Source organism: Vipera berus (assembly GCF_964194415.1).
Source record: "Vipera berus genome assembly, chromosome: 1".
NCBI lineage: Eukaryota > Metazoa > Chordata > Lepidosauria > Squamata > Viperidae > Vipera > Vipera berus.
The window spans coordinates 254,923,453-254,950,850 of NC_138202.1; the positions used below are offsets into that span (position 1 = coordinate 254,923,453).

General features: G+C 40.2%; 2 protein-coding genes across 3 annotated transcripts in view; both read right to left on the reverse strand.

Moving 5' to 3' along the window:
• Positions 1-1,651: 1,651 nt before the first annotated feature.
• Positions 1,652-19,259, reverse strand: DDO (D-aspartate oxidase). Of its 2 annotated transcripts, XM_081324404.1 has the most exons (5): positions 19,202-19,239; positions 10,956-11,130; positions 8,709-8,817; positions 7,040-7,216; positions 1,652-4,168 (listed from the first exon to the last, which is right to left on the reverse strand). In XM_081324404.1, the coding sequence occupies exons 2-5, from the start codon at positions 11,125-11,127 to the stop codon at positions 3,601-3,603; spliced, it is 1,026 nt and encodes a 341-aa protein (XP_081180530.1). In that variant the 5' UTR covers positions 11,128-11,130; positions 19,202-19,239; the 3' UTR covers positions 1,652-3,600. The 2 variants fall into 2 exon arrangements, with proteins under 2 accessions (XP_081180530.1, XP_081180531.1); XM_081324405.1 differs by lacking the exon at positions 10,956-11,130 and having other exon boundaries at positions 19,202-19,259.
• A 2,791-nt stretch (positions 19,260-22,050) lies between these two features.
• The window catches only part of SLC22A16 (solute carrier family 22 member 16), a 29,282-nt gene continuing 23,934 nt past the window's right edge, over positions 22,051-27,398 (reverse strand). Inside the window, exons 6-9 of the mRNA XM_081327336.1 lie at positions 26,124-26,251; positions 24,911-25,020; positions 24,667-24,766; positions 22,051-23,218 (exon numbers count right to left, since the gene is read on the reverse strand). Of these exons, the coding sequence (XP_081183462.1) occupies positions 23,003-23,218; positions 24,667-24,766; positions 24,911-25,020; positions 26,124-26,251 (554 nt within the window). The 3' untranslated portion in view covers positions 22,051-23,002. The remainder of the gene's footprint in view (positions 23,219-24,666; positions 24,767-24,910; positions 25,021-26,123; positions 26,252-27,398) is intronic.

Genomic DNA, 27,398 nt, shown 5'->3' on the forward strand with positions numbered 1-27,398 from the left:
TTGTTGGGGGCAATAAGCTGACTTTGTAATAATGCCGCTTAATAAGCAGGTATATACATAGAATGAAGGCTATTGCTAAGCACATTGTGCTTTAGATTGTAAGCCGCCCTGAGTCTTTGGAGAAGGGCGGGATATAAATGGGATTTTAAAAAAAAAGTTGTGATACATCGTGACACGTCACGTGACCTTGCGAGTTTGACACCCGTTCTAGATGGAGAAATAGCAGCATTCTTCTTCCCTAGCCAGCTTCATCAATTTCAAATACTGTAGCTTCTTTATCAAGTCAAGAAAAACATATTTAAGAGAAGTACCTGTTTCAGCCTCTCTCTCCCCCACCCCCCCACTCTGAGTTGCTTAGAGAAAGGAGAATAACAAGTACAGTGCACAGTGTGTCTATTCTAGATAGCTTTGCATATCCCATTTACTCAAGACATTCAATCTCAGTAACCCTATGGGTAACCACTAGAAGGTAATATTTAAAAAAAAAAACACCTCTTTTAATACCATGTATTGCTCATCTGGAGTACTGCAGCCCACCCAAGAGGTATCCTTAGACTCAGCGAGCCGAGTTGCTCTTTTAAACTAATGATTCCATAAAACAGTTTCGGCTCTTACATCGAGATGGGCATACACTTTGTTGATTTCTCCCCCTCATAGAAGCAGCCAAATGAGAGTGATGGAAACAAAAATTAGTAAGATTTTTGGCATGGTTCTTGAATGGTTCAATGTTTTAAAATCCATTTATGCTTTCATCTATATGTCACACACTCCATGGAATCTAGACAATTAACATTATTAAAAGTTGAAAAGTTAAAAAGGCCACACAAAAAAAAGCCTCTCTAAATGACGCTTTCTTCCCCCGTGCAGACAAGTCCCCGCTGCCTTCCAAAACGTAGGCAGAGGAGTCAGACTAAACTCTCACGGGTGGGCGTGTGGGTGTCAGATATTCCAGCACAGAGATGCTGCTACTGAAAAGCCTTGCTTCCGGGTATCCTGATTTTCAGCATGTCCTCTTGATCGGGAGATACCGGATGGGCATATTTTACCTGGATCAAATGGTCCTGAAGACAGCAAAGAGCTATCTATACACCACCCAGAGTCACTCCATGAGCCTCTTGTAAAGAGTTGACCTTAGTGGAAGACATTATATATTGGCCTAGTTTTCAACTTTTCACCTCTTCTTTCTATTCGTAGTAAATAATGCTCTATGTTGGAGTTTAACAACAAGCTCACTGGAATAAATGAAGAGAGTCCCATTCTGAGAGTCCCAGCAGAAGATAGGCTCCTGGGTCTCACCTGCAAAAATGCAGATAATGACTAGATAGCAATCGAGAGTTAGTTTTCTCAGTCTTTTTGCTGCAATCTAACAGCCAGGTGGATTTGTGTATCCCAGATATGTTAGCCCTAACACAACACAAATTTCTGATACATTGTGGTCCACTGTGATCCATTGGGGGGGGGTGTCTATGTGTGTTTAAATAAGAGGTGGTCATTTTAAGGTGTCCTTCCTTGCTTTTGGGGGGGGGCATGCAGCAAAACACAAGAAGGTAAGTTTTGAAGAATAGCCAAATAAGTGACTGATCCAATACTGCCCTCTTCTGGCAGAAGGAGAAAAGATGTGTAGAAAGAAATGATAGAAAAGATAAGCCAGTAGAAGTATATTTTATTTCACTGATACCAGCCTTGACAAAGATCATGGCGTACTTCTAGACGTAAGCTGTAACTGATTACCTAATTCAGTCAATTATGTATGCATGTTAAAATACAGTATTTGGTAATAAAACTCAAGCTGCCACATACGTATTCCCTCCTAGAAATTTGACAAAAGATTCTGAATGTGCAAGCAAGATAATTCACATTTGAATTAGATACCTATTTCTTGAAGGCTCCATCAACTGAGTGATGATGACATGAATTGGTAAAGCGGCCTTCCCACCTGGATGCCCTCCAATCCAACAGTATTGGGGTACAGGGCCCCACATTTTCATGTGGCATCTTGACATATTTATTGACAATTAATAGCATCTGGAGACAAGTACGAATGAAGGCAAATATACGTTTCCCAGGTTAATGTTGTAGGATCCAATCTGGTTCAGTCACCGGGACCAGAAGTTTAGTCTTCCAAGTTTTCGGACTTGTGCTGGAACCAAGCCTCAGGGAACTTCTCTCTAGCAGAGTGTGAGCTGTTCTAAGTGTGGTATTTATAGTGCCTGTTGTATGTGGTTTTTTAGATGTTGACTGGGGTGTGTTGATGGCTGGCTTTTAAGTCATTGGCTGTCGTTTGCTTGTGCTGCCCAGCCCTCGCCTTCTAAGTACTTGAATAGGCTGGTGGTAAATTAGCACTCCTGTTGACTGACGAGGGGCCTGTTTCCCAGGCGTCAATCACTTCCCCGGCTGTTTTTGTGCTTGCTCGTCCAACAATCTTAGTAGGTGCAAAAGCAAATGTGTGTCCTTGTTCATTGCCAGTGTGAGGCTACCAATGAGTTTGGGTCTCCTCATCTGACCATTTGCTTGTGTTCTTGCAAACTGCTGATTAGCTTTCTCCTACATATCAGAGAGGCAGGGAATTCGGTAGATTATACTGGAAGTAACTCCCACCTCCAAATAATCTTTACAATGCATAAATTGTAAAGATAAGTACATCTAGAGGACAGCAAAAGGCCCAGGGAGGGTGAAATTTCGGTTGAGATTGAGGGCCAAAGGATAAAGCAAGGAGCTGAAGGTGGACAAAAAACTAGCACCATTCTTGTTTAAGAAGAGTTCCAGCCCACAAGAAATCTTTTTATCTCCCTTCATGTTTATTCACTTCTTTGATTTCTGACCTTCCTTTCATTTTAAAGCTCTTGGGGGAATATATAGCACTCCTTTCTCCCCTTCCCCAATAAGCTAGACTGAACTGGGAACGAGCATGATCAAGCTAAAATCCCTAGTGATACTGGAGTTATACTGGTTCTCCCTAGTTCCTAATTCAACAACTTAACCCGGTGCTTCCCAAACCTGGCTTTTCTTTGGATAATTACACACACCCACCCACTGCCCAATCATAACAGGGACACTGAAATACTGAAAGTGCTTTACCGTGGGTAAAAAGGGCTCTCTATGAAGGAACTATGAAGTCTCCACTGGCTTTGAAGCCAGGTGCAACCAAAGCATGAAAGCTTTGGTCACAGAATTAACATACAGAGTTATTGCAATGATTAACTTTCCAGTGACCCCTTTGGGCTAGATTCTATGCTTTCAGACTGGGATTGCAAAGCTACCTCCATGTCCACAGATGAACTGTACAACAGCAGGTCTTCTTTTAAACTAATGGACTACCTATGTATATACAATTGGAGTGACTGCTTCCCATGAATTAGCCGTAAAAAGCTGAAGGGTGCTAGTTCTAAGCTAAGGGCTTCCTGACCAGTGAAACCTAGCAGGTAGTCCTTCTCTTCAGTCTTAGCACTTCATGCTTTCCCAAGAGGGCCACAAGCACTGAGCAATTAAGTGACTGGCATATAATCAGCTGGATGACATTCCTCCGGATTTTACTTCACACCCAAGATCCTAATTCTACCAGACTGCTAAGGATCAAGAGAGAAATTTTTCTTTCTTATTTTACAGCTTTGCTTTGTGCCCAGGTATTGCCAGGGTTTCGAGGCACTCCTTAACCAGCCACGTTGCCTCCTTGGCAGTGCCCTGGTGTATTGAAAAGCCACCTCCTCCATGGCCATAATTGTGAACCACTGGCAACTTCTCACTCCTGTGGGTCAGTACCTCCTTCTGTAGTCTCACAGCCGACCGAGATGGCCTCAGGCCCACCTTCACCTGTATATTCTCAGCTGTCCGAAGTGAGGGCTCAAGTGTGGAACATCTATCAAATATATTTTTGCTGGTAACGGGATCTGGGGACAAATTCCAGTTGTCTTTTTCTCTTATCCCACCTAACGTTACATTGTGTATCCCTGGGTAGATGTAGGTCAGACCATCACCGTCACGAATGAAGTGCTTGATCCAAGGAGCGTGAACCTTGAGAACTTGCCCTCTGATGGGGTGTATATCTAGGTCTCCTGTAAGTTTTCGGGAACCAAGGCCTGAGCAGTTTACTACGATGTCAAAGTCACGGTATAGCTCCCAGAGATCTTCTATTTTCCTAGCGTGCACCTGGCCTCCATTTTCTTTCAGCCTATAAAGAATATATCAGAGGTAAAAATATGGCACTTCTGAATCCTCTGTGGGTAATCTTTTACTTAGATCATATAGTTCAAAGAGTGAGATCACAAATCTGAAATGCAAAATTGAAGTGAGTAAAGAGAGGACCAAGTCACATATGTGTGACTGTGTGTCATCAACAGCATGACACAAATGAACACATTTTGAACTGTGCTTCATTTGTACCATATTATATCATAGGATGCTAACTATATAATTCAGATGGGATGTCGTTGTGGTTTCTAACAGATACCTATGGCACAAATCCCATCAAACCAAGAGGAAACATGCATGTAGGAAAACAGTGCGGGATATATCCTGTTGCCTTTTGTTATCAGCTTTAAGCTACAAGTTCGGCTAATAGGAAAAGCACTCATCAAAATGATATAATATCTCATTCCTGAAAAACTATTATTCAATTAGCAATTAAAATTATGACTAGTGGTATTTTTTTTAAAGAAGAATTTGTGTTTTTGGAAAGAACAAAAGATTTTGAATAGCATGTGAGAAATGTCCAGCTAAGTATAGATCCTCTTTTCCCACTGGAATTGGATCCCTTCTGTTGAGTTCTTCTTCTTTACGATATGGATTGGGAACAAAGTGGGTAAAAGTACGGTTGGGTTTCTGCTCAAAAACACAATTTTTTTTCGCCGCAACATTCTGAGGAGTCTGATTTGGGAAATCTGCCGAGTTAATAAAAAGCAACCATTACAAATTTCTACAGATGAAAGAACTCCTGCCCGACAGCTACCCAGAGCATTTATCCCAGAGTCCTGGACTGCTTAATGAAGCATGTGAACCTTTGTTTGATATTAAACAATATCGTCACAGGGCATATTTGTTAAACTTCAGAGCTTCCCATTTCCCAGTTTGTGCCAACATGCAATCGTGTTAAGATCTGAACTTGGCAGAACTTTATATAAGTGAAGATATTTGCAAGCTACACTACCTTGCCTCCCAATGAAAATTCTTACTATCCACCATAGCAGGGGTCCTCAAACTTGGCCACTTTAAGATTCGCGGACTTCAACTCATTTGGTTACTACTGATTCCCTTTGGGTGTCTTTTGATAAAGTGCCAGAAATAGTGGCTGGGACACTGAAATGATGTTTAATGAATTGCACATTTATCAAGTAGAGATTGTAATCGTGTTTTTCAGCTCACTGGACCTGTGCCCTTGTTCAAGGAGGCCTATCAGCCATCTCTGCAATGGGCTTTGTGCCACGGCATTCCACTGAGGAAAGGAAACTCCTGTGGGAAATCACAAAAGAGTAAAGCAGAAATGAGAGGCAACAGAGGTCTCTGCTCATAAGCCCCCCTGACAAATATGAAATGGATCCCACAGCTTCACTGAGTATCAGTACTGTGTTCGGTGTTGTTCTAAAAAATGAAACATGACAGGGCCTGTATGTCCCAAGAGACAACAGGTAGGATTGGGAGAAGAAAAAGCACTCCTGGATAATTAGTGTAAAACAAGAAGCCCAGAGCTGAGTACTGTGTACAAAACAGCAAAACAACCTAATGACCAGCTAACCGTCGGTATTATTTGACTTGTACTCTCCATCACCTCGCTCTTGAATACAAAATGGTAAAAATGTCCAAATATTTAAAAGGGATCTCTGTCCTGTAACACAAAAGCTGTCTTCCTGACTAGAGTGCCTCTAGAGATGTTGGGCCACCCCTATCCAGCCTATCCTATCGCCAGCCAGCATTATCACTGGATAGCATCAGGCTGGGGAAAAATCACAAAGAACATCAGCTCGCCCAACATGTTGGTGGCTGATAAACCCATGACTAAACGCCAGACAAGGCATAAAAAGTAGCCTTGATGTAAGATGAAAGGAACTAGTTTAGGTCCAGTCATAAGTGCAGATGTAAATGCTATACGATGCCTTAGAGGAAAAAGGAGAAAAAGTACTTTGCAGTAGTGATTAAGAACAGAATTAATTTAGGCACATTAAGATCCATAATAAATGGTCTTCTACTTCACTTCGTTGGACAGTCCACTTTACTGACTTGACAAAAGGACAGACACCAAAATGTCACTCTCTTTGGAATCTGAAGCTTTCTCCTGAACGCATGCTGGTGTAACAAGTATTTCCGTCTAACTTTGCCATATCTTATATTCTAATTTCCCAGATTTTGTTGGATCTTATGTACTGTGCAGTGGCGAAGAAAAAACACATACCTAGGAAGTAAGTCAGGGCAGAGTGGCACAACTGCTGGTTCCTGCTTTTAAAGTCATAGGTCTGACCGAGAGGAACTTTACTCCTGGTGGGACATCTTTTAAAATTACCTGCCTACAATTGCCCATTAATAGTAACTTGTAGATTTTTAAGAAGAAAAATTCCCTCTTATCCCTGAATCTCCGCGTAAAAGTTAATTTGTGAGTACTATATTAAAAAGAGGCATGCTCAAGATGGAAACCTTAATTGATAAGATTGTATTTTGTTTGCTTGCTGGGATTTGTTCACTATGATAGGCATACCTAAAAGCTAGGACGTATCCTGGTCCAGCATTATAAAATTGACCTATCATATTGACAGGAAAGGTTCAATGAAGTGGGGAAATGAAGGATTAAGTGTAAAATGCACCAAATGATTTAGATCAGTGGCTCCCAACCTTTTCTATGCCCTGCACCCCTAGAACACTTCTGATATATTCTCACACCCCTTACAAAAGTTCAATGAATTATGCACAAAGACCTATAATTTTGAAAACCCAAGTTTTCGCACCCCCTGGAATATTGTCTAGCACCCCCAGGGTTGGGAACCCCTGATTTAGATCATATTTCTTTACTGTATTGCTACATTTCAGTCTAAAAAAAGTGAATCAATACCCATACCTTTTCTCCAGCCAAATTAAATATGAAGGGCAGTCACATTTCAGTGTAGTAAAAGCTTGACCATATTTGTGCTGTGGAAATTTCTTCAGCTCCTTTTCAGTCATGGAGCGAAAGCCCAGAACTACATCAGACCAGAATGGGGTCTTCTCCTCAGGAATGGCCTTAAATATTTGCCAACTTGTTCATATGCAAAAGAATAAAAGTGTAAACACAGACATTCTTGGTGTTAAGAGTTTCTCCCCACCGTGGTGAAATAATTTTTCAAAATAAAGTTTTTAAAAATTCACCAAATAAAACCAGCAAAGTTGAGTTCCTAATCCACATGTTAATATGATGTTTAGGCACCACCAGTCAACTGTATGTTTCAATTATCTTTAAATAAATAGAACCTGCTACAGCTTCTACATGGTCCATAATTAAAAATATATTTCTGCAAGTCTGAATATATATTTACTATTCATGTGTTACTGTTTACAAATTCAAAATAAGAAAACAGTGAATATGTAGTTTGGATGCTATTCCACTTGTCTCAGTGCTAGTTTGTTGTTGCTGTTATTGTTATTGTCACTATAAAGCTGTTAATCAGGCTTGAAGAAATGAACGACTCAGTAGGCTACAGCCATTCTGCAGCTAGCATTTATCCTGTCGTGTTGTGATTGTCTATTTTCAATAATCACAGGCTCCTCTAAGCCTCTATCTAAGCCTTAGAAAATAAAGATAATTCATTCTTATAAAATAGGAGAAGGCTATTAAATGGTTCCAGGCCGCAACTTCAACTAGGAGAAATATTGTTTTAAAAGTGTTAAACTGAACTCCCAAAGTTAGGGGGAAAAACAAGAATGGGGAGACCAAGAAAAACCTCTGCTAGAGCTGTATGGAGTTTTACATGACTTCCCACATGTGGGGTACAGTACATGGGGTCATGTAATGTTATCCCTCTGCTTGGAGAGCTTAAAGGAAGTGGACTGTATATACACAATTCTGATGGAGCTTGTAGACATCCTTTCCTGCAACTGCTGAGCCTTAGGAGTTGGCTAGCTCTTAAAAGCTAATGCAACATATATAGTCATCTAAAGTGTGATGGTCTATGACAGGGGTCTTCAAACTTGGCAACTTTAAGACTTGTAGGCTTCAACTCCCAGAATTCCTCAGCCAGCCAACTAAATGTGGCCAAGATCAATCGAGTTACAGCATCCTGTTTCTCACAGTCATCAATCAGATGCAGTGGGGTAGTCCAGAGGCAGGACTTGAGAGCAATTCTATCTTCTGACATTACTTGCTGATCACTGGCATTTAGCACCAAACCTGCCTTAGAATATAAAGTACCGTGAGAAATCAATGAACCTCTTATATATCAACAGGACATTATAAAAATCATAGGCTCAAGGCCAAGCTTCTGAAAACTGAAAGTCACATTTTTAAAAGAGAAAAGCAAGTGCCAGTGCAACATACTGTAGTAATGTTTCCCTAAATAAATTCTGAACCCAGTTTAAGGATCACTAAGATATAATTCTAAAATAAGTGTTGGTATTGTTTTTCTTCTGCAAAACTCAAGACTAGGGTTCTCTCCTGGTCCTCACCAGTATCATATGCCTCCCGAATTTGCCCTAATAAAGAGGCTTGCTTAGCACAATGCCGAAAGAAATCACAAAATGAACTCTATATTCACCCAGATACCAAATGAATCCCAGCTTCTGAGGCCTCTGAGGAATCACAGATGGACAACAGATGGTCAAAGGTCTCCCTAAACCACTGCTTCTGCTGACGAACAGGTGTGCCTGCAGAGAAGAAAGAAAACACGTTTCAAACGGAGGGAAAGCATTTGAGGAAAATCCAAAAAGAGCAGACATAAAACGGGCTGCACTGAAATTTATGCATTGGATACAAACTGCTAATGGGAGGTTTTGAGAATCAAACAGAAATTCCACAGAGGAGGAGAGGGACAGAGATGGTGTCTCTGAAACACCCATGCCCCCCCCAAAACAATCGCCATACTATTCATGTTATTTTGGAACAGGGGTATCAAACTCAATTTCATTGAGGGCCTCATCAGCATTGCGGTTGCCCTCAGGGGGCCGGGTGGGTATGGCCAGGGTGGGCGTGGCCTACTGGGTGGGTGTGGCTAAAGTGCGTATGGCCTACTGGGTGGGCATGGCCAGCTCTACATCGTTCGCATCAAGGGTGCCTATGGGGGCCTGGGCAGGAGTGGGACAGATCTGAGGGTCTCTGGCAGGAGGAGGGTCTCTAGGCCAGGGCCAAGGCAGTGGGGGCCATTCCCTCACTGTTTCCAGGATGGCTTCGCAGGCCACATGAAACCACTTCGCGGGCCGGATCTGGCCCCCAGGCCTTGTGTTTGACATGTCTGTTTTGGAAGATCATCTAGACCTCCAGGACAAATTTTCCAAAAACACATGGAGTTGCAGAGGGGAAGAAGGAGGAATCATAATGGTCTTTTTACCACTCCTCTCCTCCAACAAGAGCAGAACTCTTCCTAAGGAGCTATTTCTCCACATTTAGCTAAAGATGTGGAATAAAGTGACATGAGACAATAGTTTGGTTTGCAGAGAGGCTAATTACATAAAAGGATGGTTGATTCTCCCTGTGAGTCCTAACCAGAAATGCAGCTGAAAACAGGAGCCACTAGCTCGGGGGTGTCGAACCACCAGCCCACAGGATGGATGCGTCATGCCGAAACCGCGCCCACCCCAGCTCCGGCAATGGGGAAAATGTCGCAATACGTCATGACACGTCACGTCACGTGATGTGGTGAGTTTGACACCCCTGCACTAGCTCCAGAGATAAGTGGCTAGTACATGCGGTGAGATGCAGAGGTAGTTACAGAATTTATAGAGCATGGAATCATATGGCTGGAAGGGACCTGAGAGGTCTTCTAGTCCAACCCCCTGCTCAAGGCTGGAGCCTTATATGATCCCAAATGGTTGTCCAGTGTATTTGTGAAAACCTCCCGTGATGGAGCACCCACAACTCCAGGAGACAAGCTATCCCATTGATGAATTGTTCTGTCAGAAAGTTTCTCCTTACTTCTAGGTTGGATTTCTCTTTAACAAGCTTCCACCCATTACTTCTTGTCCTGCCCTCTGGACAAGAATTCAGAATAAAGAGGAGGCTGTTGCATGGTCATTGAGGCACAATGGCAGACACAATGGGCAACCTTTGAGGCAGCCTTGACTTGGTGATTTTACAGGGCATGTAGGCCAAGCTATTTGTAATTTCTAAACAATGAAAGAGGAGATCTTGTAAGCGTGCTACATTTTTCTCACAAAATGAGGGCAACCGTAAAGAGTATCCTGAGCAAAAAAATGGCTCCAACAAAGCTTCTCCCACTCCTGGTTATTCTGTTATTGATACCATTCAGAATTTGACTAAATCACTTACTTATTGGAAGGAGTGCAAGTGTAACAACCCAGCATCACATTTTTACCTAATTGGGATTCCCTCTTTGTAGAGTGTAATGCAAGAAATGAGGAGGGTAAATCAAAATCACATGAACATTTATAGATGAAGTAGGAACGTTCCAAATAGGCCAACTGTAGAACATATCCATGTATTATGAAGCTATTGCCAAACACAATTTGTGTTATCATTGTCATCATCATCGCCATCAACAATTGTCATGGAATATAATATATGTACAACTAGAATGGCATGTGTAAAATGGGAGGAAACTATTATTCCCAAAATGGACAATTTATTTGGGACCTTTGTAACACTTATTCAGCAAACCTTAACATGGCCCAGGAATAGTAATAGCTTTTAAGTATCCCTTGAAACTGCAGCTGTACTTCCTAGAATATTGATTTTGGGGCTACAAAATAAAAACTGGGGAAAAAATAGGCATAATATAAATACTTGGACAACTTCAGATTTTGCTTTCCGAACTATAAATTTTGCTTGCCTGGATAAAGATGTGGGATAAGCATTCCTGCAGCAACATCACTGGTTGTGTTAGGAGAAAATCTATCAGCCATGACAGACACTCTGCAGTTTGTAATGGAGTCTGAAATGCACACAGCGGTGGATAAGCCCATCAGACCAGCACCAACAACAACAATCTTTGCCTTCTCCATGTTCTGCTAAGAGAAAGAGAAAGAAGGGGTCTGAATTTAAAGAAAAGGCTTTTGCACGGCTGGTTGCCAAGAAATCTACTCAACATACCCATGAACTAACTAGGAGTTGAGTGCAAGCTAAAGGATACTGTTGCTAAAAAGATTACTTACACTGTGTAACTTTTTATAATATCTCAAGTAATTCTATTACACATACAGTATTTCATTCTCTGCAGAAAAAACAAGAAGGTACAAAGAGGCTTTTAAGCCATACACCAGAGGTCCCCAACCTTTTGGGCACCAGAGACCAGTTCCGTGGAGAGAGGTTTTTCCGTGGACTGGAGTGCGTGGTTTTATGTGCTGCCTGCATCTCACGGATGGGGCTCTGCTTGTTTGTGAGGACCGGTTGCTGGCATGCCGTGACCGGGTACTGGTCTATGGACTGGGGGTTGGGGACCCCTGCCATAGACTGTCCTGCTGGAGTGAAGGGGTTTAAGGAAAATATGATCAACCATATGCTTGACTTGTCTGGAGAAAATTAAATCAGTAACTGTCCAGATGCATTATGAAAGTAGGTTGTTTCTTCTGCTTTAATATGTCATATAAATCCATATTCATAAAATAAATTATTAATTAGTATGCTGTAAAATGCAGCCAATTTTGCTTTTTTCAATAAATAGTAGTTTAAGAACTGGAGTTGGCAGCTTGTAGCCGGCACTATTATATTTAGATACCAAATCAAAAAGTAAGATAAACCAACTTTTCCTGCCTTGCTAACTTTAGCTGTGTTGGCAGTTAGAGGTAGCATTGATACATTCTCTTCTTTAAGCTAAGCCAAAGCCGGTCATTATTTGCTTAAAATCAAAGATCAGCACAAAATGTGGAAGATTCACCCCCAGTTCAAAAAAACAACAACAATGCAAAACATGGCATGTGCAAAGAAAACTAGCAAGAGGCCTCATGCTGACCCCGTGCCCTTGACTGGAAGCATCAACAGAGGTGTTCAGAGACCTACTGTTAGGTCAGGCACATGTTATTTACTTGGTTAAAACTGCTTCTTCAAGGTTTTTGCAAGCAAATAATTGGAGGACCAGGGTGGTTCTTTTTTTTATTCTTGTGACCTATGATATTCACCACCCTGGGAGAGCTTAGCTGGTGTTATTAATGCAGTGCTCCATGTGCAATCAAGTTAACTAGCTGGAAGCAGTTAGAAAAAAAGCAAGGAACATCAAGACTATTATGAGAATTTTTAAACCAGCTGCTCAGAGGCAACAGTCTTTCCTTTCCTTTCCTAAAGCATGCTGAACAAAAATCTATTCCCAGTTACTCAACCTGCTTAATTTCAACAGTATTCTTTCATTGACAGAATTATCAAACCAATGAATTAGAAACCTTTGCCGATACTTTTTCTGTTGCACATCCAGACCTGCTTTCTGCCCATCCCTGCATCAAGAATGGTCCACATCTGGACTGTATCAAGTTTTAAAGAAGAACTACAGAAGAATCAGAATTTCCTAGTTTAACTTTATAAGCTACATTAATTCATAGGTGTAGATCAGGGGTGTTCAAACTTGGCCCTCTTATGACTTGTGGACTTCAAGTCCCAGAATTCCGCAGCCAGCGCAGCATGCCTGGCTGAGGAATTCTGGGAGTTGAAGTCCACAAGTCATAAAAGGGCCATGTTTGAAGAGCCCTGGTGTAGACAGATAGGTATGCCAGATAAGAGATTGGAGGGGACATCTGTAAGCTCTTCCTAAGTGCTACTGAAGTACGGTGCATTTCTCCAGTCCTTTAAGCCAACAGAAAACTCAGTAAGTAATTTGTATTGTCCCAACAGACAAATTCAAATCTGCCAAAGGAAAGAGACTTGCAAATTACAATTTTATTGCAGGACAATTTAAGGGGAGAGATTGGCAGACTCCACTGGCTTTGTTTCCCCTTTCTCCCAAAATCAGCACCAGGTAGGAAAAACTACCACCAATCCCAGCCCTTGGAACAGGGACCCACCCTGGGGAATGTAGCTTCACCAATCTTTCTAGTCACTGTGTGATAAACAAGAGACTGCTTTCAAGAAGTTTTTCTGCTGACAGGGCACTAGGGCAGAGAGCACCTTGCAATGCATTAACCACTTAACCCTGGATCATTCACCACCCCACCGCACAGAAGCTACTGGTATCCTATAACAAGTCAATCAGCCTTCCTATCACTTGAGCTAGAAGGGAATCTGGCAGAGAACGCTTGCCGCTTTTAGCTTTTACTCCAGCTCCAGAATATCCCACATTAATAATGCTACCAGAGAATGTGTTGTCAGCAAGTGGTTGCACCTGGGCAAAATAGCACGGAGTAAGAAAAATGGCACATTCTTCCTTCCAAAGTCATAAAAAGGTAATAAATCTGCCAAACCCTTTATTGGCAAAAACAAAACATTTTGAGTTTTTGGAGGCAGAACCGGCAATATAATTTTTCTTCCCTTTTAAATCAACCCACAGCCCCTTCCTTTTTTCCCCTGGATCCAGTGAAAGACTCTTGAATCTTTGCTTAATGATATTATCTTTATTGGTGAAATAAAACAGATGGAAGTAATATAACCACAATAGCTCAATAAAACATATGAATACAGTTAATATCTGTACCATCAATATACCAAAGTTTTAAGAAATGGGAAATACACTTCCTATGATTTAGACATGAAGTTAATTTATCAGAACATTTTGTTTCATTTGTATAGAATTCCTCAATTAATGTTTGAAAAGGATGGATCAAAGCTTTTTCTGCTGCTATTTTAAGACAATTGAGGGTTCTTTTATCTGCATGATTTTGTCATGTTCCTTCATGATCCTTTTTTGGCCCCACATTAATACATAGGATAACACAACTTTTGGGGGAAAAACATAATAGTTACGTATGTTATGTTCCACAAATTATTCTTCTGTGCAGAAGGAAAGAAATTTACATTTCTGATGTTTAAAAAAAAGGATTCAATAAATCTGTTCTTCATCATCTAGATAGAACAGTGCTTTTCAAACTTGGCAGCTTTAAGAACTGTGGACTTCAACTCCCAAAACTGAACTGCTATGTTTATATATGGTCTAGATTTCATGTTACAAGATTTAACTAGTTTTTATTAATACAGTATTTTCCTTTTTTCTTAAAAAATGAAAAGAGATTGATTTTATTTTAACCGTATATTTAACAACAAGTCCAGTGGTCTACCAGAAGACTGCTACTTTCCAAAGGCACGTCAGGCATGCTTCATCCATTCCTTTATGGAAGTCAAGACATTCTATATCGGGTTTTTTCTAAATCAGACATTGTACAGTAGGTCAGGGATCTTCAAACCTGGTCCTTTTATGACTTGTGGACTTCAACTCCCAGAATTCCTCAACCAGGCACGCTGGCTGAGGAATTCTGGGAGTTGGAGTCCACAAGTCATAAAAGGGCCAAGTTTGAAGAGCCCTGTTGTAGGTCAACATGCTGGCTGGGGAATTCTGGGAGTTGAAGTCTACACTTCTCAAAATTGCCAAGCTTGAAAAGCACTGCAGAAACCAGTGTCCAGTTTTTCCTGAAGCCTAAAACAACCTAGCCACAGATGGCAGAGCTCAATAATGGGGGAGCAGGAGGAGGGGCAGGAAGAGAAAAAGAATGTACCCACATCAGCCTCAACCAGCCATTGTTAGTCCATGGCTACAGCATTATGTGCGAGTGTCACATATCACTTGCATGCCATCAAATATGACAGAAGACAGAAACTTTTAAAATGTAAGGTAGATAACCACTAGATAGCCAGGCAGCTTTCTCTTATTATAAATGGTCAGTTGTTGCCCCCATTTTACAAAGGCCCAATCACACATATACTAAAAACATGGGTATGTGTGCTTGCATATGCTAGCCATTTAAAAACAATATTTCATTTTTTGAATGGAGTGAGGAATGACCCTTGTGGTCTTTAAATTGTTTTTTTCTTTCTAGCTATAGTAGCCTGAATCATAGTAGCAGACTGAATCATGGGGAGGTTTTGTACTTCTCAATTAGTCAGCTGCAAAGAGAGGTCCATGATGTTCCCATCCTGTCCTCAGTATCCAATGGCTGCAAAAGGGAAGATGATCCCAACAACAACAAGCGAACAATTTGGAGAGATTGAGGAGCTGAAACATTGCTGTTTTGAAGTGTACTAAATGACAACCTGGAACTGAGATTTGTGGCACTGGGTAACAATTTGACATGTAAGTGCTCAATGCACACACATGCTCAAAATACTACCTAAGAATATATCTTTGCTCCAGAATTACCGTAGATTCTGATTTCACCTTTGATTTATATATCAATAGATGCAGTTTGTGAAGCAAGTTGGGTTTTTTAATGGTTTTAAACAGGGTGTCTTTTGCAATCTGTTTGAAAATAGCTGAAAAGCCTGAACTTTCTATGCAGCTTTGCCATTTTACTGATCTGTTTGTTTCAAAACAAGAATCTGAACTTTGAACTTGGCAAGAAAAAATCTAGTTGATAATTTCCCAAATATATTATTTGGAAAGGGATAGCAGTTAAAAGAACAGCTGAGGTATTTGTTCTTTGTCCCTTCTAGGAATGAATACAGCAAAAAAAAAATCTTCAAACTGTGTGGATTCCTGCCATAGCCATCCTTTCAAAAGTCATAGAGCAAAAGGTTTGGTAGACCAAAGGGCTTTCTAAACCTCTCTGGGGATCTTCTCGAAGTTCTCTTTAGGCTAGCTAAACCCTTCCCCCCAATTAACTTTCATCTTTTATTTGCAAGCATTCATGCTTTTTTTTCATGGTGAGATTTTAGATATTAAAACCACATATACAATATACTTTATTTCATTAACTAGAAAAAACAAACAAATGCTGTCATGGGAATTCTGAGAATTGAAATCCATACATATGAATGATCCCCAGTTGGAGAAGATTGCTTTGCAAAGCATATACTGTACAGTAGTCTTTCTTTCATTGCTAAAGAAATTGTTTGTCTTAAGACTACTTTCCCACCATTCTATAATCTGCAGAAAGATTAAAATTCACGATCTACAGCTATAATTCAGAATCTGACAACAAAAAATGAAGAATTCACTTAAAGAATCAAAGCTATTTGGCTCCTAGAACTGTTGCTTTGATTTCTGAATGAACCTTCAAATATTATCATTGTCATCATCCTACACTAGTTAAACAGTAGCATCCTGAATGTGTCAGTGTGTGCTTCCCAAATAGTGGGATGTAGCTAACAGTATGCTAAGTCTACACCAGTATATAACAATACATTAGTTTACAAGATAATTTCTAGATTAGTGATCTTATTTTGCATAGAATACCTTGGCTATTTGGGGGAAAACTGATTGTACTTGAGGCATGCCCTTATTTTATGAGAAAACCTTACGTGGAGGCCTTAATTGATTAAAGAATTGATGGCAAGTTATAGAAAAAGCCAGCCATAAAAATTAATTTGTGAGAAAACAAACTGATGTTTCCTGTTATTTGCACTGTCTATCTCAACTACCCAGCTCTTTCATTTACAACTGAATTTCTTTTGAGAAAATGGGTACACTTTTAAACAAAGTACTGAGTTCCAGATACTTGCCAATTTTATTTTCTTAAGGATACTTATGGAATCCAGTGGCATTCATGGAAATGAAGACAAAGCTGAAGGGAACTGGTGGTTTACTTTTGCAGAATATAACTTTTTTCCCCTAAATTAAAAAATATAGAAAGTCAGGTAGGGCAGGAAAATTTGCTTTGAAATTTACTTTCTGCAATGCAGTCTTCTCTTGGCAGTGTTACATGACGAATGAACATTCAACTCCTAAACAATAGTGTGCATTTAGTAAGGGCTTTAAAGGCTGGATCATAGATATATGTCTATGACTACTCCATAACAGACAAGTGAAATCAAACTTAATAAGACACTTGAATGTGATTGGTTTCTTTCATATACTTTAGAAGCTACTAGAACAAGGAAGAAATGGATTAAAGTTATAGTTTATTTATTTAGCCAAAGGCTCTTTTGCTTTATTTATATAAAGCATCCTTCTCCTCTTCAATTGCTATTTCCTCTCTTGGCAAATAGAAAGAGGGAGAAACAATTTCTGCCTGAAAAATCTGTCCTTCTAGCTGAATTTAACTTTTTTAAAAGAGATACTGTGATTATAGACTACCTAAATTTCATTTAAGTTTAAATTTGTTCCCATTTGCTAGTTTAGGATAGTTATATTAGCCTAAGATTCCCTTTTACACCAACTAGTAGTAAAGGACTGTATAAGTTGTTGCTCAAAATAACATAAAGCTCCAGTTCAAAGAGCTCTGGGATTGGCTCAAACATGTTGAAGATTTGGAGTACTTCTAATTTTCTATTATTTCCATTTTCAATTGATCGTTGATCCACTATTACATTGATGGTCAACCAGTTTAAAACTCAAAAGTTAAATACTGTGGGAAAATAGAAATTTCACCTATGGGGATTTGAGGTAGGCTGAAACCAGAATGGACCGACCTACAGTACTGCAGAGCTTCAAAAGATCTATGGTGGCTTCCCATTCAAAGCTGCTGTACCAATGCATTGACTCAATTTTAATGTTATCAGTTTTTAATATTCTTTGTCTAAGAATGTGGTTAAGCACGCTGCCACATTTACACTATTTTTACACAGACCCAAACCTTGTGAAATAAGTTGGAATGGACCTGCAAGTGTCCTCACTATCTTTGACCACAAACAGCTGACCAATATGGGGGTACAAAAAGCACCATTCCAGGCAGCCCCCCCCCTTTCCCTTGGAAAAGTGCCTCCTTTGGTGGTCTTAACAAAACTTTTTTTCTTGCAAGGAGGCAAAAGACAATAAGACTACAAGGCAGTCTCCTCTCTATCTCCAATGAAAAGTGAATGAAAATTCTTGCCAATGAGAAAGTGACCATTCCCAAATGTGAGTGTCCCATAAATTAAACAGTAGATTTGTCAAGCCAGAAACGCATCAAATCAGCTGCTCAATGTAAAAAAGCCACATGGAAAAACAGGGAAGCTGTACACCGACCCTCAAGCAAGGGCACAACTCCATTTGGATATTTTAAAAAAAAAAGAACCCGTCAGATCAATACTGAACACAAGATATCTCTCTTTTTCTGCTCCTCCTGGCTTCCTCACCATCTTGCTTGAAGTCAAAGGCTTGTGATTACTGGATCTTATGAATAAAGTTTAGTTAGTTTAGTTAGGCCAGGGGTAGGCAATCTCGGCTCTTTTATGACTCGTGGACTTCAACTCCCAGAATTCCTGAGTCAGCTCAGGAATTCTGGGAGTTGAAGTCCACGAGTCATAAAAGAGCCAAGGTTGCCTACCCCTGAGTTAGGCTAATAATGGCATTGCCTTCATGTGGATTTTGAATCTTTTGCTTACCCAAAAGATTCAAAAGCCCCTTTTCCAAGGAGTAGCTCCTGTTCCTAAATAACTGCGTAGCATTTTCTGCTGAGCGTTTATAACAGATAAAGCTTTCTTAGAGATTCATCAAACAAGTGGGTCCTACAAACGCATATGTTGTAAAAAAAAAGTTAATCATTAAGGAGTCACCAGACATTTTGCTTATTTTTAGTGCAAAAGGTCAGTAACTCTGCATGCCGCATTGCTCCAATAAAATAAGAAAATAGCAGTTACAACGAATATTAGAATCTCTTTTTCCCAAAGCCCTTTAACGCTAGCAGGAGTATGAGTGTATAAATACCACCCACTAAGCTTCCTTCATGAATTTATTTATTTTTATTTATTTTAATCCCATTTATATCCCGCCCTTCTCCGAATGAAATCACTTTTCAAGAATATCTCAAGCCATTTTGTGTGTGTGGTTCAAAATAATCGTTCTTCAAAAGACACTTAAGACAAGGACAAATAGAAAAAGACGTTGGTGGCTTGACCATTATCAGGGAAGAGCAATTTCTCCACAGCTGCAAAAAAACGAAACAAAACACCACACCTTATGTTGCTGTAAAGTACAACAACGTACGCTTCGTGTATTTACTGAAGAATTGACTAAATATATCGTCGACTTTAAGGCGCTTTCAAGAACCACAAGTGTTACGTGGGGAAGGGGAGGGGTAGAAATACCTTTCTCCACAGAAGAAACCAGAAGCTTTCGCACAGAAGAGTTGCGTGTCACAGAAGCAGGAGGGCCAAGCTTACGCCGGGAAACGCGAGCCCAGTGGGCGGAGTTATCATGATTAGCCAACTCTACTAGATTCCGATTGGACGGAATGGGCGAAAATGGATTCGGCCCTTTTCGCCTCGCGCGCGCGCGCGCGCGTGCGCCCGCCGAAAACGGCTTGTGAAACATGCGGCTTTCGGAGCGATTTCATTTTGAGGCGGCAAATCTGGGACCTGTTACTACTGGTAGCCCAGCTGCTGCTTTGCTATATAGTATTTTTAATCAGAGCGGCTAAATTGTACAGGCACAATAGTAGTAAAAAAAAACATTCAGGTAACGTGTGAAGCTTCAGAGTGATTTAGTTATGGATTAGCACGTTGCATGAAAGATAGTTATGCAGTGGGGTATCTCAAAAGAGTTCTGCCCTGCACCCAGTGCTCTTCAGCATGTTTACAAATGACATAGATGAGGGGATAAAAGGGAGATTGGGCAAATTTGCGGATGCCACAAAGGAGGGGGGGATTGCTAAAACCTCGCAAAACAGGCTGACGGTTCAAAGACTTGGAGTTCTTTTTAGCAAAATTCTATTCAGTGACGAGAATGGTGAGATAATCAAGTTGGTACCTTGGCTTGGCAGTAGTTGTGAGAAGGATCTGTTCTGGAAGACCACAAATTAAGCATAAGGCAGCACTGTGCTGCAGCTGCCAAAAGAGCCAATACAGTTTTGGGCTACATCAGTAGATGCTGGTACAAAGGTACAGTATAACGTCAAGACCATGGAAGTGATAGTTCTGCTCTGCACAGCATTGATAAGACAGCAGTTGGAATACTAGATTGGATTTTGATTTTCCCAAACAAGAAGACTGCTGAGAAACTGGAGAGCATGCAAAGAGCAACAAAGATAGTAAAATCCTTGGAGATTAAATTCTCTGAAATAATGTTAAAAGAATTAGATATGTTTAAGCTTGAAGAAGAGAAGACAAAGGGGAGAGATGATAGCAGTATTTTAACACTTGAAGAGCCATCTCAAGAAGTCATACATTTATTCTCTGTAATGCCTGAGGGTAGAGCAACAACCAATGCTTTATAGAGGTCTAATCTCAAAATTAGGGATGCGGTGGCTCAGTGGGTTAGGACGCTGAGCTTGTCAATCAGAAGGTTGGCAGTTTGGCGGGTCGAATCCCGAGTGCCGCGTAACAGAGTGAGCGCCTGTTACTCGTCCCAGCTTTTGCCAACCTAGCAGTTTGAAAGCACGTAAAAATGCAAGTAGAAAAATAGGGACCACTACGGTGGGAAGGTAACAGCGTTCCGTGCGCCTTTGGCGTCTAGTCATGCCGGCCACATGACCACGGAGACGTCCTTGGACAAGCGCTGGCTCTTCAGCTTTGAAACGGAGATGAGCACCGGCCCCTAGAGTTGGAGACGACTAGCACGCATGTGCAGGGGAACCTTTACCTTTACCTTTAATCTCAAAATGAGAAGTTTGCTGATCGTAATAGCTTTTAAACAGTGGTATAGCCTGCCTTCTTTCATGGGTGCTCCATCATGGGATTTTCAAACAAAGGTTGGAGAGCGTGGGATGGCCCAAGGATTCCTGTCCTAGAGAGGGGTTTGGAGTAGAGTTCCCCAACCTTTTGGGGTTGGCAGCCTGGAGGGAGGGGAGGGGGGAAAGAAGAGATGATTTTGTGCATAAGGGGGGTGAATGCATGTGCATGCATGCGTGCATGGACGAACACCATTGCTCATGCGCGTGGGGGCTTGAGTGTCCACAACACAGCAACGCTCATGCGAGTGGGGCCACGAATGCCTATGATGATGCTCTCGCGAGTGGAACCACAAATACCTGTGATGATGCTCGCGTGAGTGGAGCCACAAACGCCCGTGATGCTCACGGCAAAGCTCATGCAAGTGGGGCCGCAAACGCCCACGACAGTCACAGTGAAGCTTGTGCAAATGAGGCTGTGTTTTCTCTCTCTCTCTCTCTCTCTCTCTTTCACACACACACACACACACACACACACACATCCCACAGGTTGAGGACTCCTGGAATAGAGGACCTCTAAGGCTCCTTCTTGCCGTGTTAGTCCACAATCATATGAACTTAGCCAAATATAGTTCATTAGTTAAATCAAGATGAATTAAACCATGGTTTAACATGATAAGAGTCCAGTCACTAAGCTAATTTTCAGATTCATTTGATGGAAACAGTTGCAATTGTTCTGGGTTTACACAAAACTTTTATGTCTTTCATTGATTTATATCACACCTTTCACTAAACCACAACCTTGCCATTCATTTTTTAACTTCTGGTATTCTGCAGCCCATATCTATCACTTTTGGAAGTATTAATCCAACTATTAGATCTACCTCCACTTTGCCTTGTAACTTCAAAAGGTCACAAGACAAATGATTGCAAGTCAAGGACTAGCTGTATACTATTGCCAGCATACATTATTAAAAACTGGAGTAGATTCTCAACATAATGCACATACTTTTTATTATTTCTTTCATGTATCGGTTTCATTAGATCTTTTCATGTTGCCTCCATGCGCTTGTAATGGGAGCCCTAGGCTTGCTTTTAGAGGCATGAAAACCCACACATACCTCAGTTTCAAGAGCACCAAACATGGACTCACACAAAAACCAGGAGAGGTGGGGTAGGGATAAAAAGCATTGACTTATTCTGGAGAAGCTGATGGAGGATGGATAGCAGGAGAGAAAGTGCTGTTTTAAGGGCTGGTTTTACCCATTAGTCTCTATTGACCTTCCAGAAGGAATAAGATAATGAACTAAATTAGCAAAGCACTGAGGAATCCTCAAAGGGGTTTGCTCAGAATTAATATGATGTATCAACAATTGTCATGCAACATCAGTCATGGAACAAAGTACAAGGGTCCTGATGGAGTACCTGGAGCCTAAAGCTTTTTTTTTCATTTCAGTATGTATATCTATGGAGATTCTCAGGCATCCAGGTCCTGGATTTCCTAAAGGTGCTGTTAAAAAGGCAACTAGACTTTCTTGGTTTTTTTCTTTCTGTATATACCGTTTCCACCTCTCTGATTTATTATATTCTATTTTTATTTGTTCTTGGTTTTCTTGACAATCTCTGCACATTTTCTTCAAAATGTTCCCAGGCCCCTTTCTCCCCAATTTGCTGAGATGTTCAATTTTGTAATAAGAATTGAAGTATATATACATTTTCTAGACTCTGCAAGTTATCAGACATTTTCAAGAGTGTTACTTTTAACACCATCTGATTTCAGTTGTGTTCTCCCAAACATACTAAAACTACATCAAGAAACAGTATTTTGTTCCATCTGCATAATGCTGATATCTAGCACAGGGTCCATGAAAGTTCAAGAATGCCTGTTTCTTTTCCTTAACTGATGCCATTGCTAGGCAAGGTCCAGATAAATCACTGCAACACAAAGTGAGTGTCCCTACACTGTCATACTTCTGCCTGAAATCATGAGTTTCTACTTTCTTCTGGTGTTGGCTGTTGCTGATGTAAGGAATCCTGAGAGAGGTTTTCAAAACAAGCATAAAGAGAACATTTTCTCTGTTTGTGTGTCAGAAAAATAATTCACATTACTCCAGCTGCTAGCTAGATGATTCAGAAAAGCATCCTGAATAAGGAACTAGTTTGTATGTCTCTTTTCTTGAGAACGCAAGAAAATGTTCCAGTTACATGGCGCATGGACTGTCTGTTAAGATGTTGCAGATAAAATTACACAAGCTGGCTAAAAACCAAAGGGATGATTTTATCAGTCAGTGCCCTGTGCTCCTTGGTTTAGCATTTCCACTTTCTCCAGTGCTGCATCACTCTGTGCTGGAAGATATTTTTCTGAATGGCTGTTTTTGGTGACCCGGTCATCTAGCTCTGCAGCTTCTGCCCATGTATTTGTCAATGGTTTTCCAAGTGTTTCTGGCAGCAGCAGTGTTAGCACACCACTCAAGAAGGCCATGATTCCAACAATCAGCTAAAAGAAAGCAAATGTCATTCAAATGAGCTCAAAAGAGAGACAATGCAAAAGGATACTATACAACTGAAATGCACTCATTGCTGCCAATGTATATTGGAAACACTGATATCTAGAATCTCATTAACAGGCGGCTTTTCATTTCTATTGCTAAGCAAGGCAAGTTAAGTCAATCTTGCCTGATTTTACAATCTTTTTTGCCACAACTGTTAATCGAATCACTGCCTTTGTTGAATGAATCATGTGGTCATTAAATGAATCCAGCTTCCCCTATTGACTTTGCATGTCAAAACTGGCTGGGAAGATCACAATGGAGATCACATGATCCCAGGATACTGCAAATGTCATAAATACATGCCTGTTGCCAAGTGCCCAAATTTTGATCATGTGATCATGGAAATCCTACAACAGTAGTAAGTGTTAGGCCCATTGGCTCAACAAATGGTTATAAGTCTAGGACTGCATGTTTATGTCCAACACAACCTCTTAAAAACCCAGCTGAAAAAACTTTTAAACATTTTTTAAAAATTCTAGAATTTTTAGCTAAACGGAAGTAATCTACTCTTAAAGAGTCATCAGCCACAAAGTCATCAGCCACAAAGAGTCATCAGCCTCAGCTCCAATAGCAATGCCTAAAACACACTTTTCCGTTTTAAGCTTTTAAATGTTCCTACATTGATTGATTGATTGGGGCTTTTTATGGCCCTAGAAACAGTTGTTTAAAAATATGGCCATAATGTAACTTTTCAAATTCTTCATGCCGTGTTTCAATTAAATAGCTATAATTATAACAAACTCAATCATAAGTAAGATCAGCAAAAGCTGATTAAGCTACCATGTTAAGATAAATTACCAATAGGTGGGGCAGCTAATAAAATCAAGAGAAGGTAAATAAAAGGTTAAATTTCCAGCAAAAACTCATCATGGGAGCGGCTTGCCTAATCTCTATTAAAGTTAATTCTACAATTGGACACTATTACCTCTGTACTATGGCTGAAAGCACAGCAGTAAGCCATGTTATGATCAGTAATGCATTCTCCCCTCAGTGCAAAGATAAGATGGGCAATGTTTTTCAAACTTGTCCATACTAAGATGCATGGACTTCAATTCCCAGAATTCTCCAACCAGCCCGGAGACTTGAAGTCCACACAGGTTAAAGTTGCCAAGTTGGAAAGGCTCTGCTGTAACACTAAGTATTCCCAAACACTAAATCTTCAAATCACTTCTACAGCAGAATCGCATCTCTAAGCGCTGTACTCTGTCCTAGCTAGAATTATTCCTTTAAATAAAGGTTAGGGCAGAGAAAACACTGAGAGAAAAAAGTACATATTAGCACAGGCTTCAAGTGAAGGATAAATCAATTTAGCAGCTGGTAGTTCTCAGACCCAGGCATTTAAATTATTTTTTGTTCATCTTAGTTCGGTGTTACTCTTAGATAAGGCATCTACCTGTGGGAAGAAGATCCAAACACTTGATAGATAGACACAAAAAGGTGCAACCACACTCCCAACTCGGCACATCATACTCCCACTTCCAACAGCAAGGGACCTACAATACCAAAGATGGTATTATTCACATGAATTGTCCAAATTAAGTGCCTACTGTTGCAGCAGAAAATATTTTCCATAAAGTACTGAAGTCATATATTAATACCATTAATGCTAGCTGTAAAGAAGGGGGGAAAAACCTCACCGTACAACTGTTGGATAGAGTTCTGCCGTATACAAGTAGATAAGGCCAAATGCAATTCCTATTGCAAATTTTCCAGCCATGTTTGCTACTATACTCAGAGTATTGAAATCCTATTAAGAAGAAAGACAATTCATAAAGCATGTGGAGAGAGAACTCACATTTAATTTTATCCTTGTGTACCAGAATTCATGCAAGACTTCTAAACATGAAAAATCCATTTTGTTCATCCAGTTCACAACAGACAAGAGTCAGGCTTCCTTTATTTAATTGTTAATTCCAAATTTTTGTATATAGACCCCATATTTTGGAACGCATTATCTCCAGAGGTCCATGAAGTCCCCTCCAATTGTTTTTAGAAGAAATCCTTAAAGACAAGTTTTATTTGACCAAATTCTCAACCCTAAATAAGATTTATTAGTGTCTATCCTGGGAGAATGCTGAATTATTATTTTTTTATATAGTTGTGTTTTTTTTATTATAGCGTATACAATTTTGACTTGTAACCCACCCAGTCTTTGGAGCTATGTGAGCTAGAAAAACTGTACAATAATAAAAGTCATCTGTCATGGTTCCGACAGACAGAGACAAATAAAGCAGAACTCAGAGGCTTGCAAGTTCCTCAAAGAACATGTTTATTGATACAAAGTATCAGCACATCAAAAGTGAAACCAAGTCTGAATAGACACCTAACAATTCCCTATACAAAGTTAAGAAATCCCACCCTTAAAGCTATGCAAGCAACTACGTTCCCCAATACATCTGCTTGGTGGGCTTTTCACGAAACGCCCAGCCTGCAGTCCTGGGAGGAGCCAATGACCTTGGTTCCCATGGGAGAAAATCTGTTTAGTCTCTAGCGAAGCACCTGGTAAACCCCCTCCCTCCGTGCCGAAAAGGAGTAGGGAAAGTGGCTGAAGCCACGCTCATTTTCAAAGTTGACACCATCATCATAAGCCATCAGCCACTAGAAGAACTATTTGTAACAAGTTTATCAACTTAACTGCTCTTGCAAGATTTTGCAATTTTATTTTTTTAAGGTCCCTATAAATTCATAGGAATGTTACATTCACAAAGGAATGTTAATTCACACTTCAAATCACAGAATGTAAAGAGGTTATTTTGGCTTGATGTGGGAAATCAAATAAAGCCTCACAAATTAAATACATCAGATGTGTTCCTACAGGATCCAATAAGTTCTAGGTGTTGAGTCACTCACCTGAGGTATGAACATCACTATCCCACAGATCACTGCACTCATGATGAGGAATGGGATCAGGGTATTCCTTCGTCCTACTCTGTCCATTCCCAGGCAGGCAATGACATATGCTGGAAGCTCCACAGCACCTGCCATTGTAAGATTAATGGTTTTTTAAGAAAGTTCTTAAGTACATAAAGACACAGCAGCATTAATACTTCCCAGCAGTTTTTCTGTTTCCTAGAGAAATAGCTCTTTTTTCATTCAATTGACCTGGTGGTATACTTAAGTCCTTGCATTTACACAAAGGGTTTCATATCCCCAACAAATATAAGCTGAGTTTTTCAGCCTGATTTTTTAAATGTTTCTTCTAGGCATATTGGTTCAACTCCCATAATTCCTACCCCATAAGAATGCTGACTGGGGATTACGGAAGTTGGAATTAAATCTGAACAACATTGGGTTGGGGAAAGCTAACATAGGCGAATAACCTTCTATGTCTTATTCTTCTTCATTCCCAAAATGGGAACGATAAGATTTAATCTAGCTCATAAAGTTGGTGCAAACATTGAATGTAATTAAGAGAAATGCACGCCATTGAAAAAAGATGCTCCAGAGAAATGGAAATTGGCTATCCTACTTACCTCTACAATATGTCTTTTTAAAGTAAAGAACTCTTGAAGACTCAACCACTTCTTTGGGCATAACTTTGTAATGGTGACTCATCTTGTAATGTATAGTTAGTGTGGAAGGGAAAACACTTTTAAGTATGGCAATTAATTGGTATGCATATACTGATCCTGAATGATCCCAAATAAGAGGAATAATCTATATAAACTGAACTGTTTTGAGGCCCACTAATTTCAATGGAAGGAATCTAAGCATACACTGAACATTCTCCAGGAGGATATAAAGGTCCTTTTACTTGTCTGAATCATAATCACTAGGTTAATATGATTTCCTCTGCATCTTGTTAAATTGGGGTGGGGAAATGGTTAAGCATGTACCACAAGCCTATCTTTCTTTATTCTAAAGCAATTAGGCAGAATTTCACTGGACACAGATGTCAACATTTGAGGTAGGCCTGGCCAGGAAACAAGACACTATGAGTACTATTGGAAAGTAGTTTAAAAATCTTGAAACCCAGATAGAAATTCTTTCTCCTTCCTCTTATATCAAAGAGAATCAGGTGGGGTACACTTGAATTCCTTTCTCACTACTTCCTCCCTTCCAGGCCTAAGCTAGTGTTTACAGAATGTTATTGAATTCTGTTTTCAAAGAATTCTTGAGAACTCT

Excerpts from the sequence above, each read along its gene's own strand:
- DDO (XM_081324404.1), bottom strand. The coding sequence starts at position 11,127 with ATGGAGAAGGCAAAGATTGTTGTTGTTGGTGCTGGTCTGATGGGCTTA. Across the intron at positions 8,818-10,955 it reads TATCCCACATCTTTATCCAG|GCACACCTGTTCGTCAGCAG; the intron begins GCAAGCAAAATT and ends TCTTCTCTGCAG. Across the intron at positions 7,217-8,708 it reads GGGATTCATTTGGTATCTGG|TTGGCAAATATTTAAGGCCA; the intron begins GTGAATATAGAG and ends CATATGAACAAG.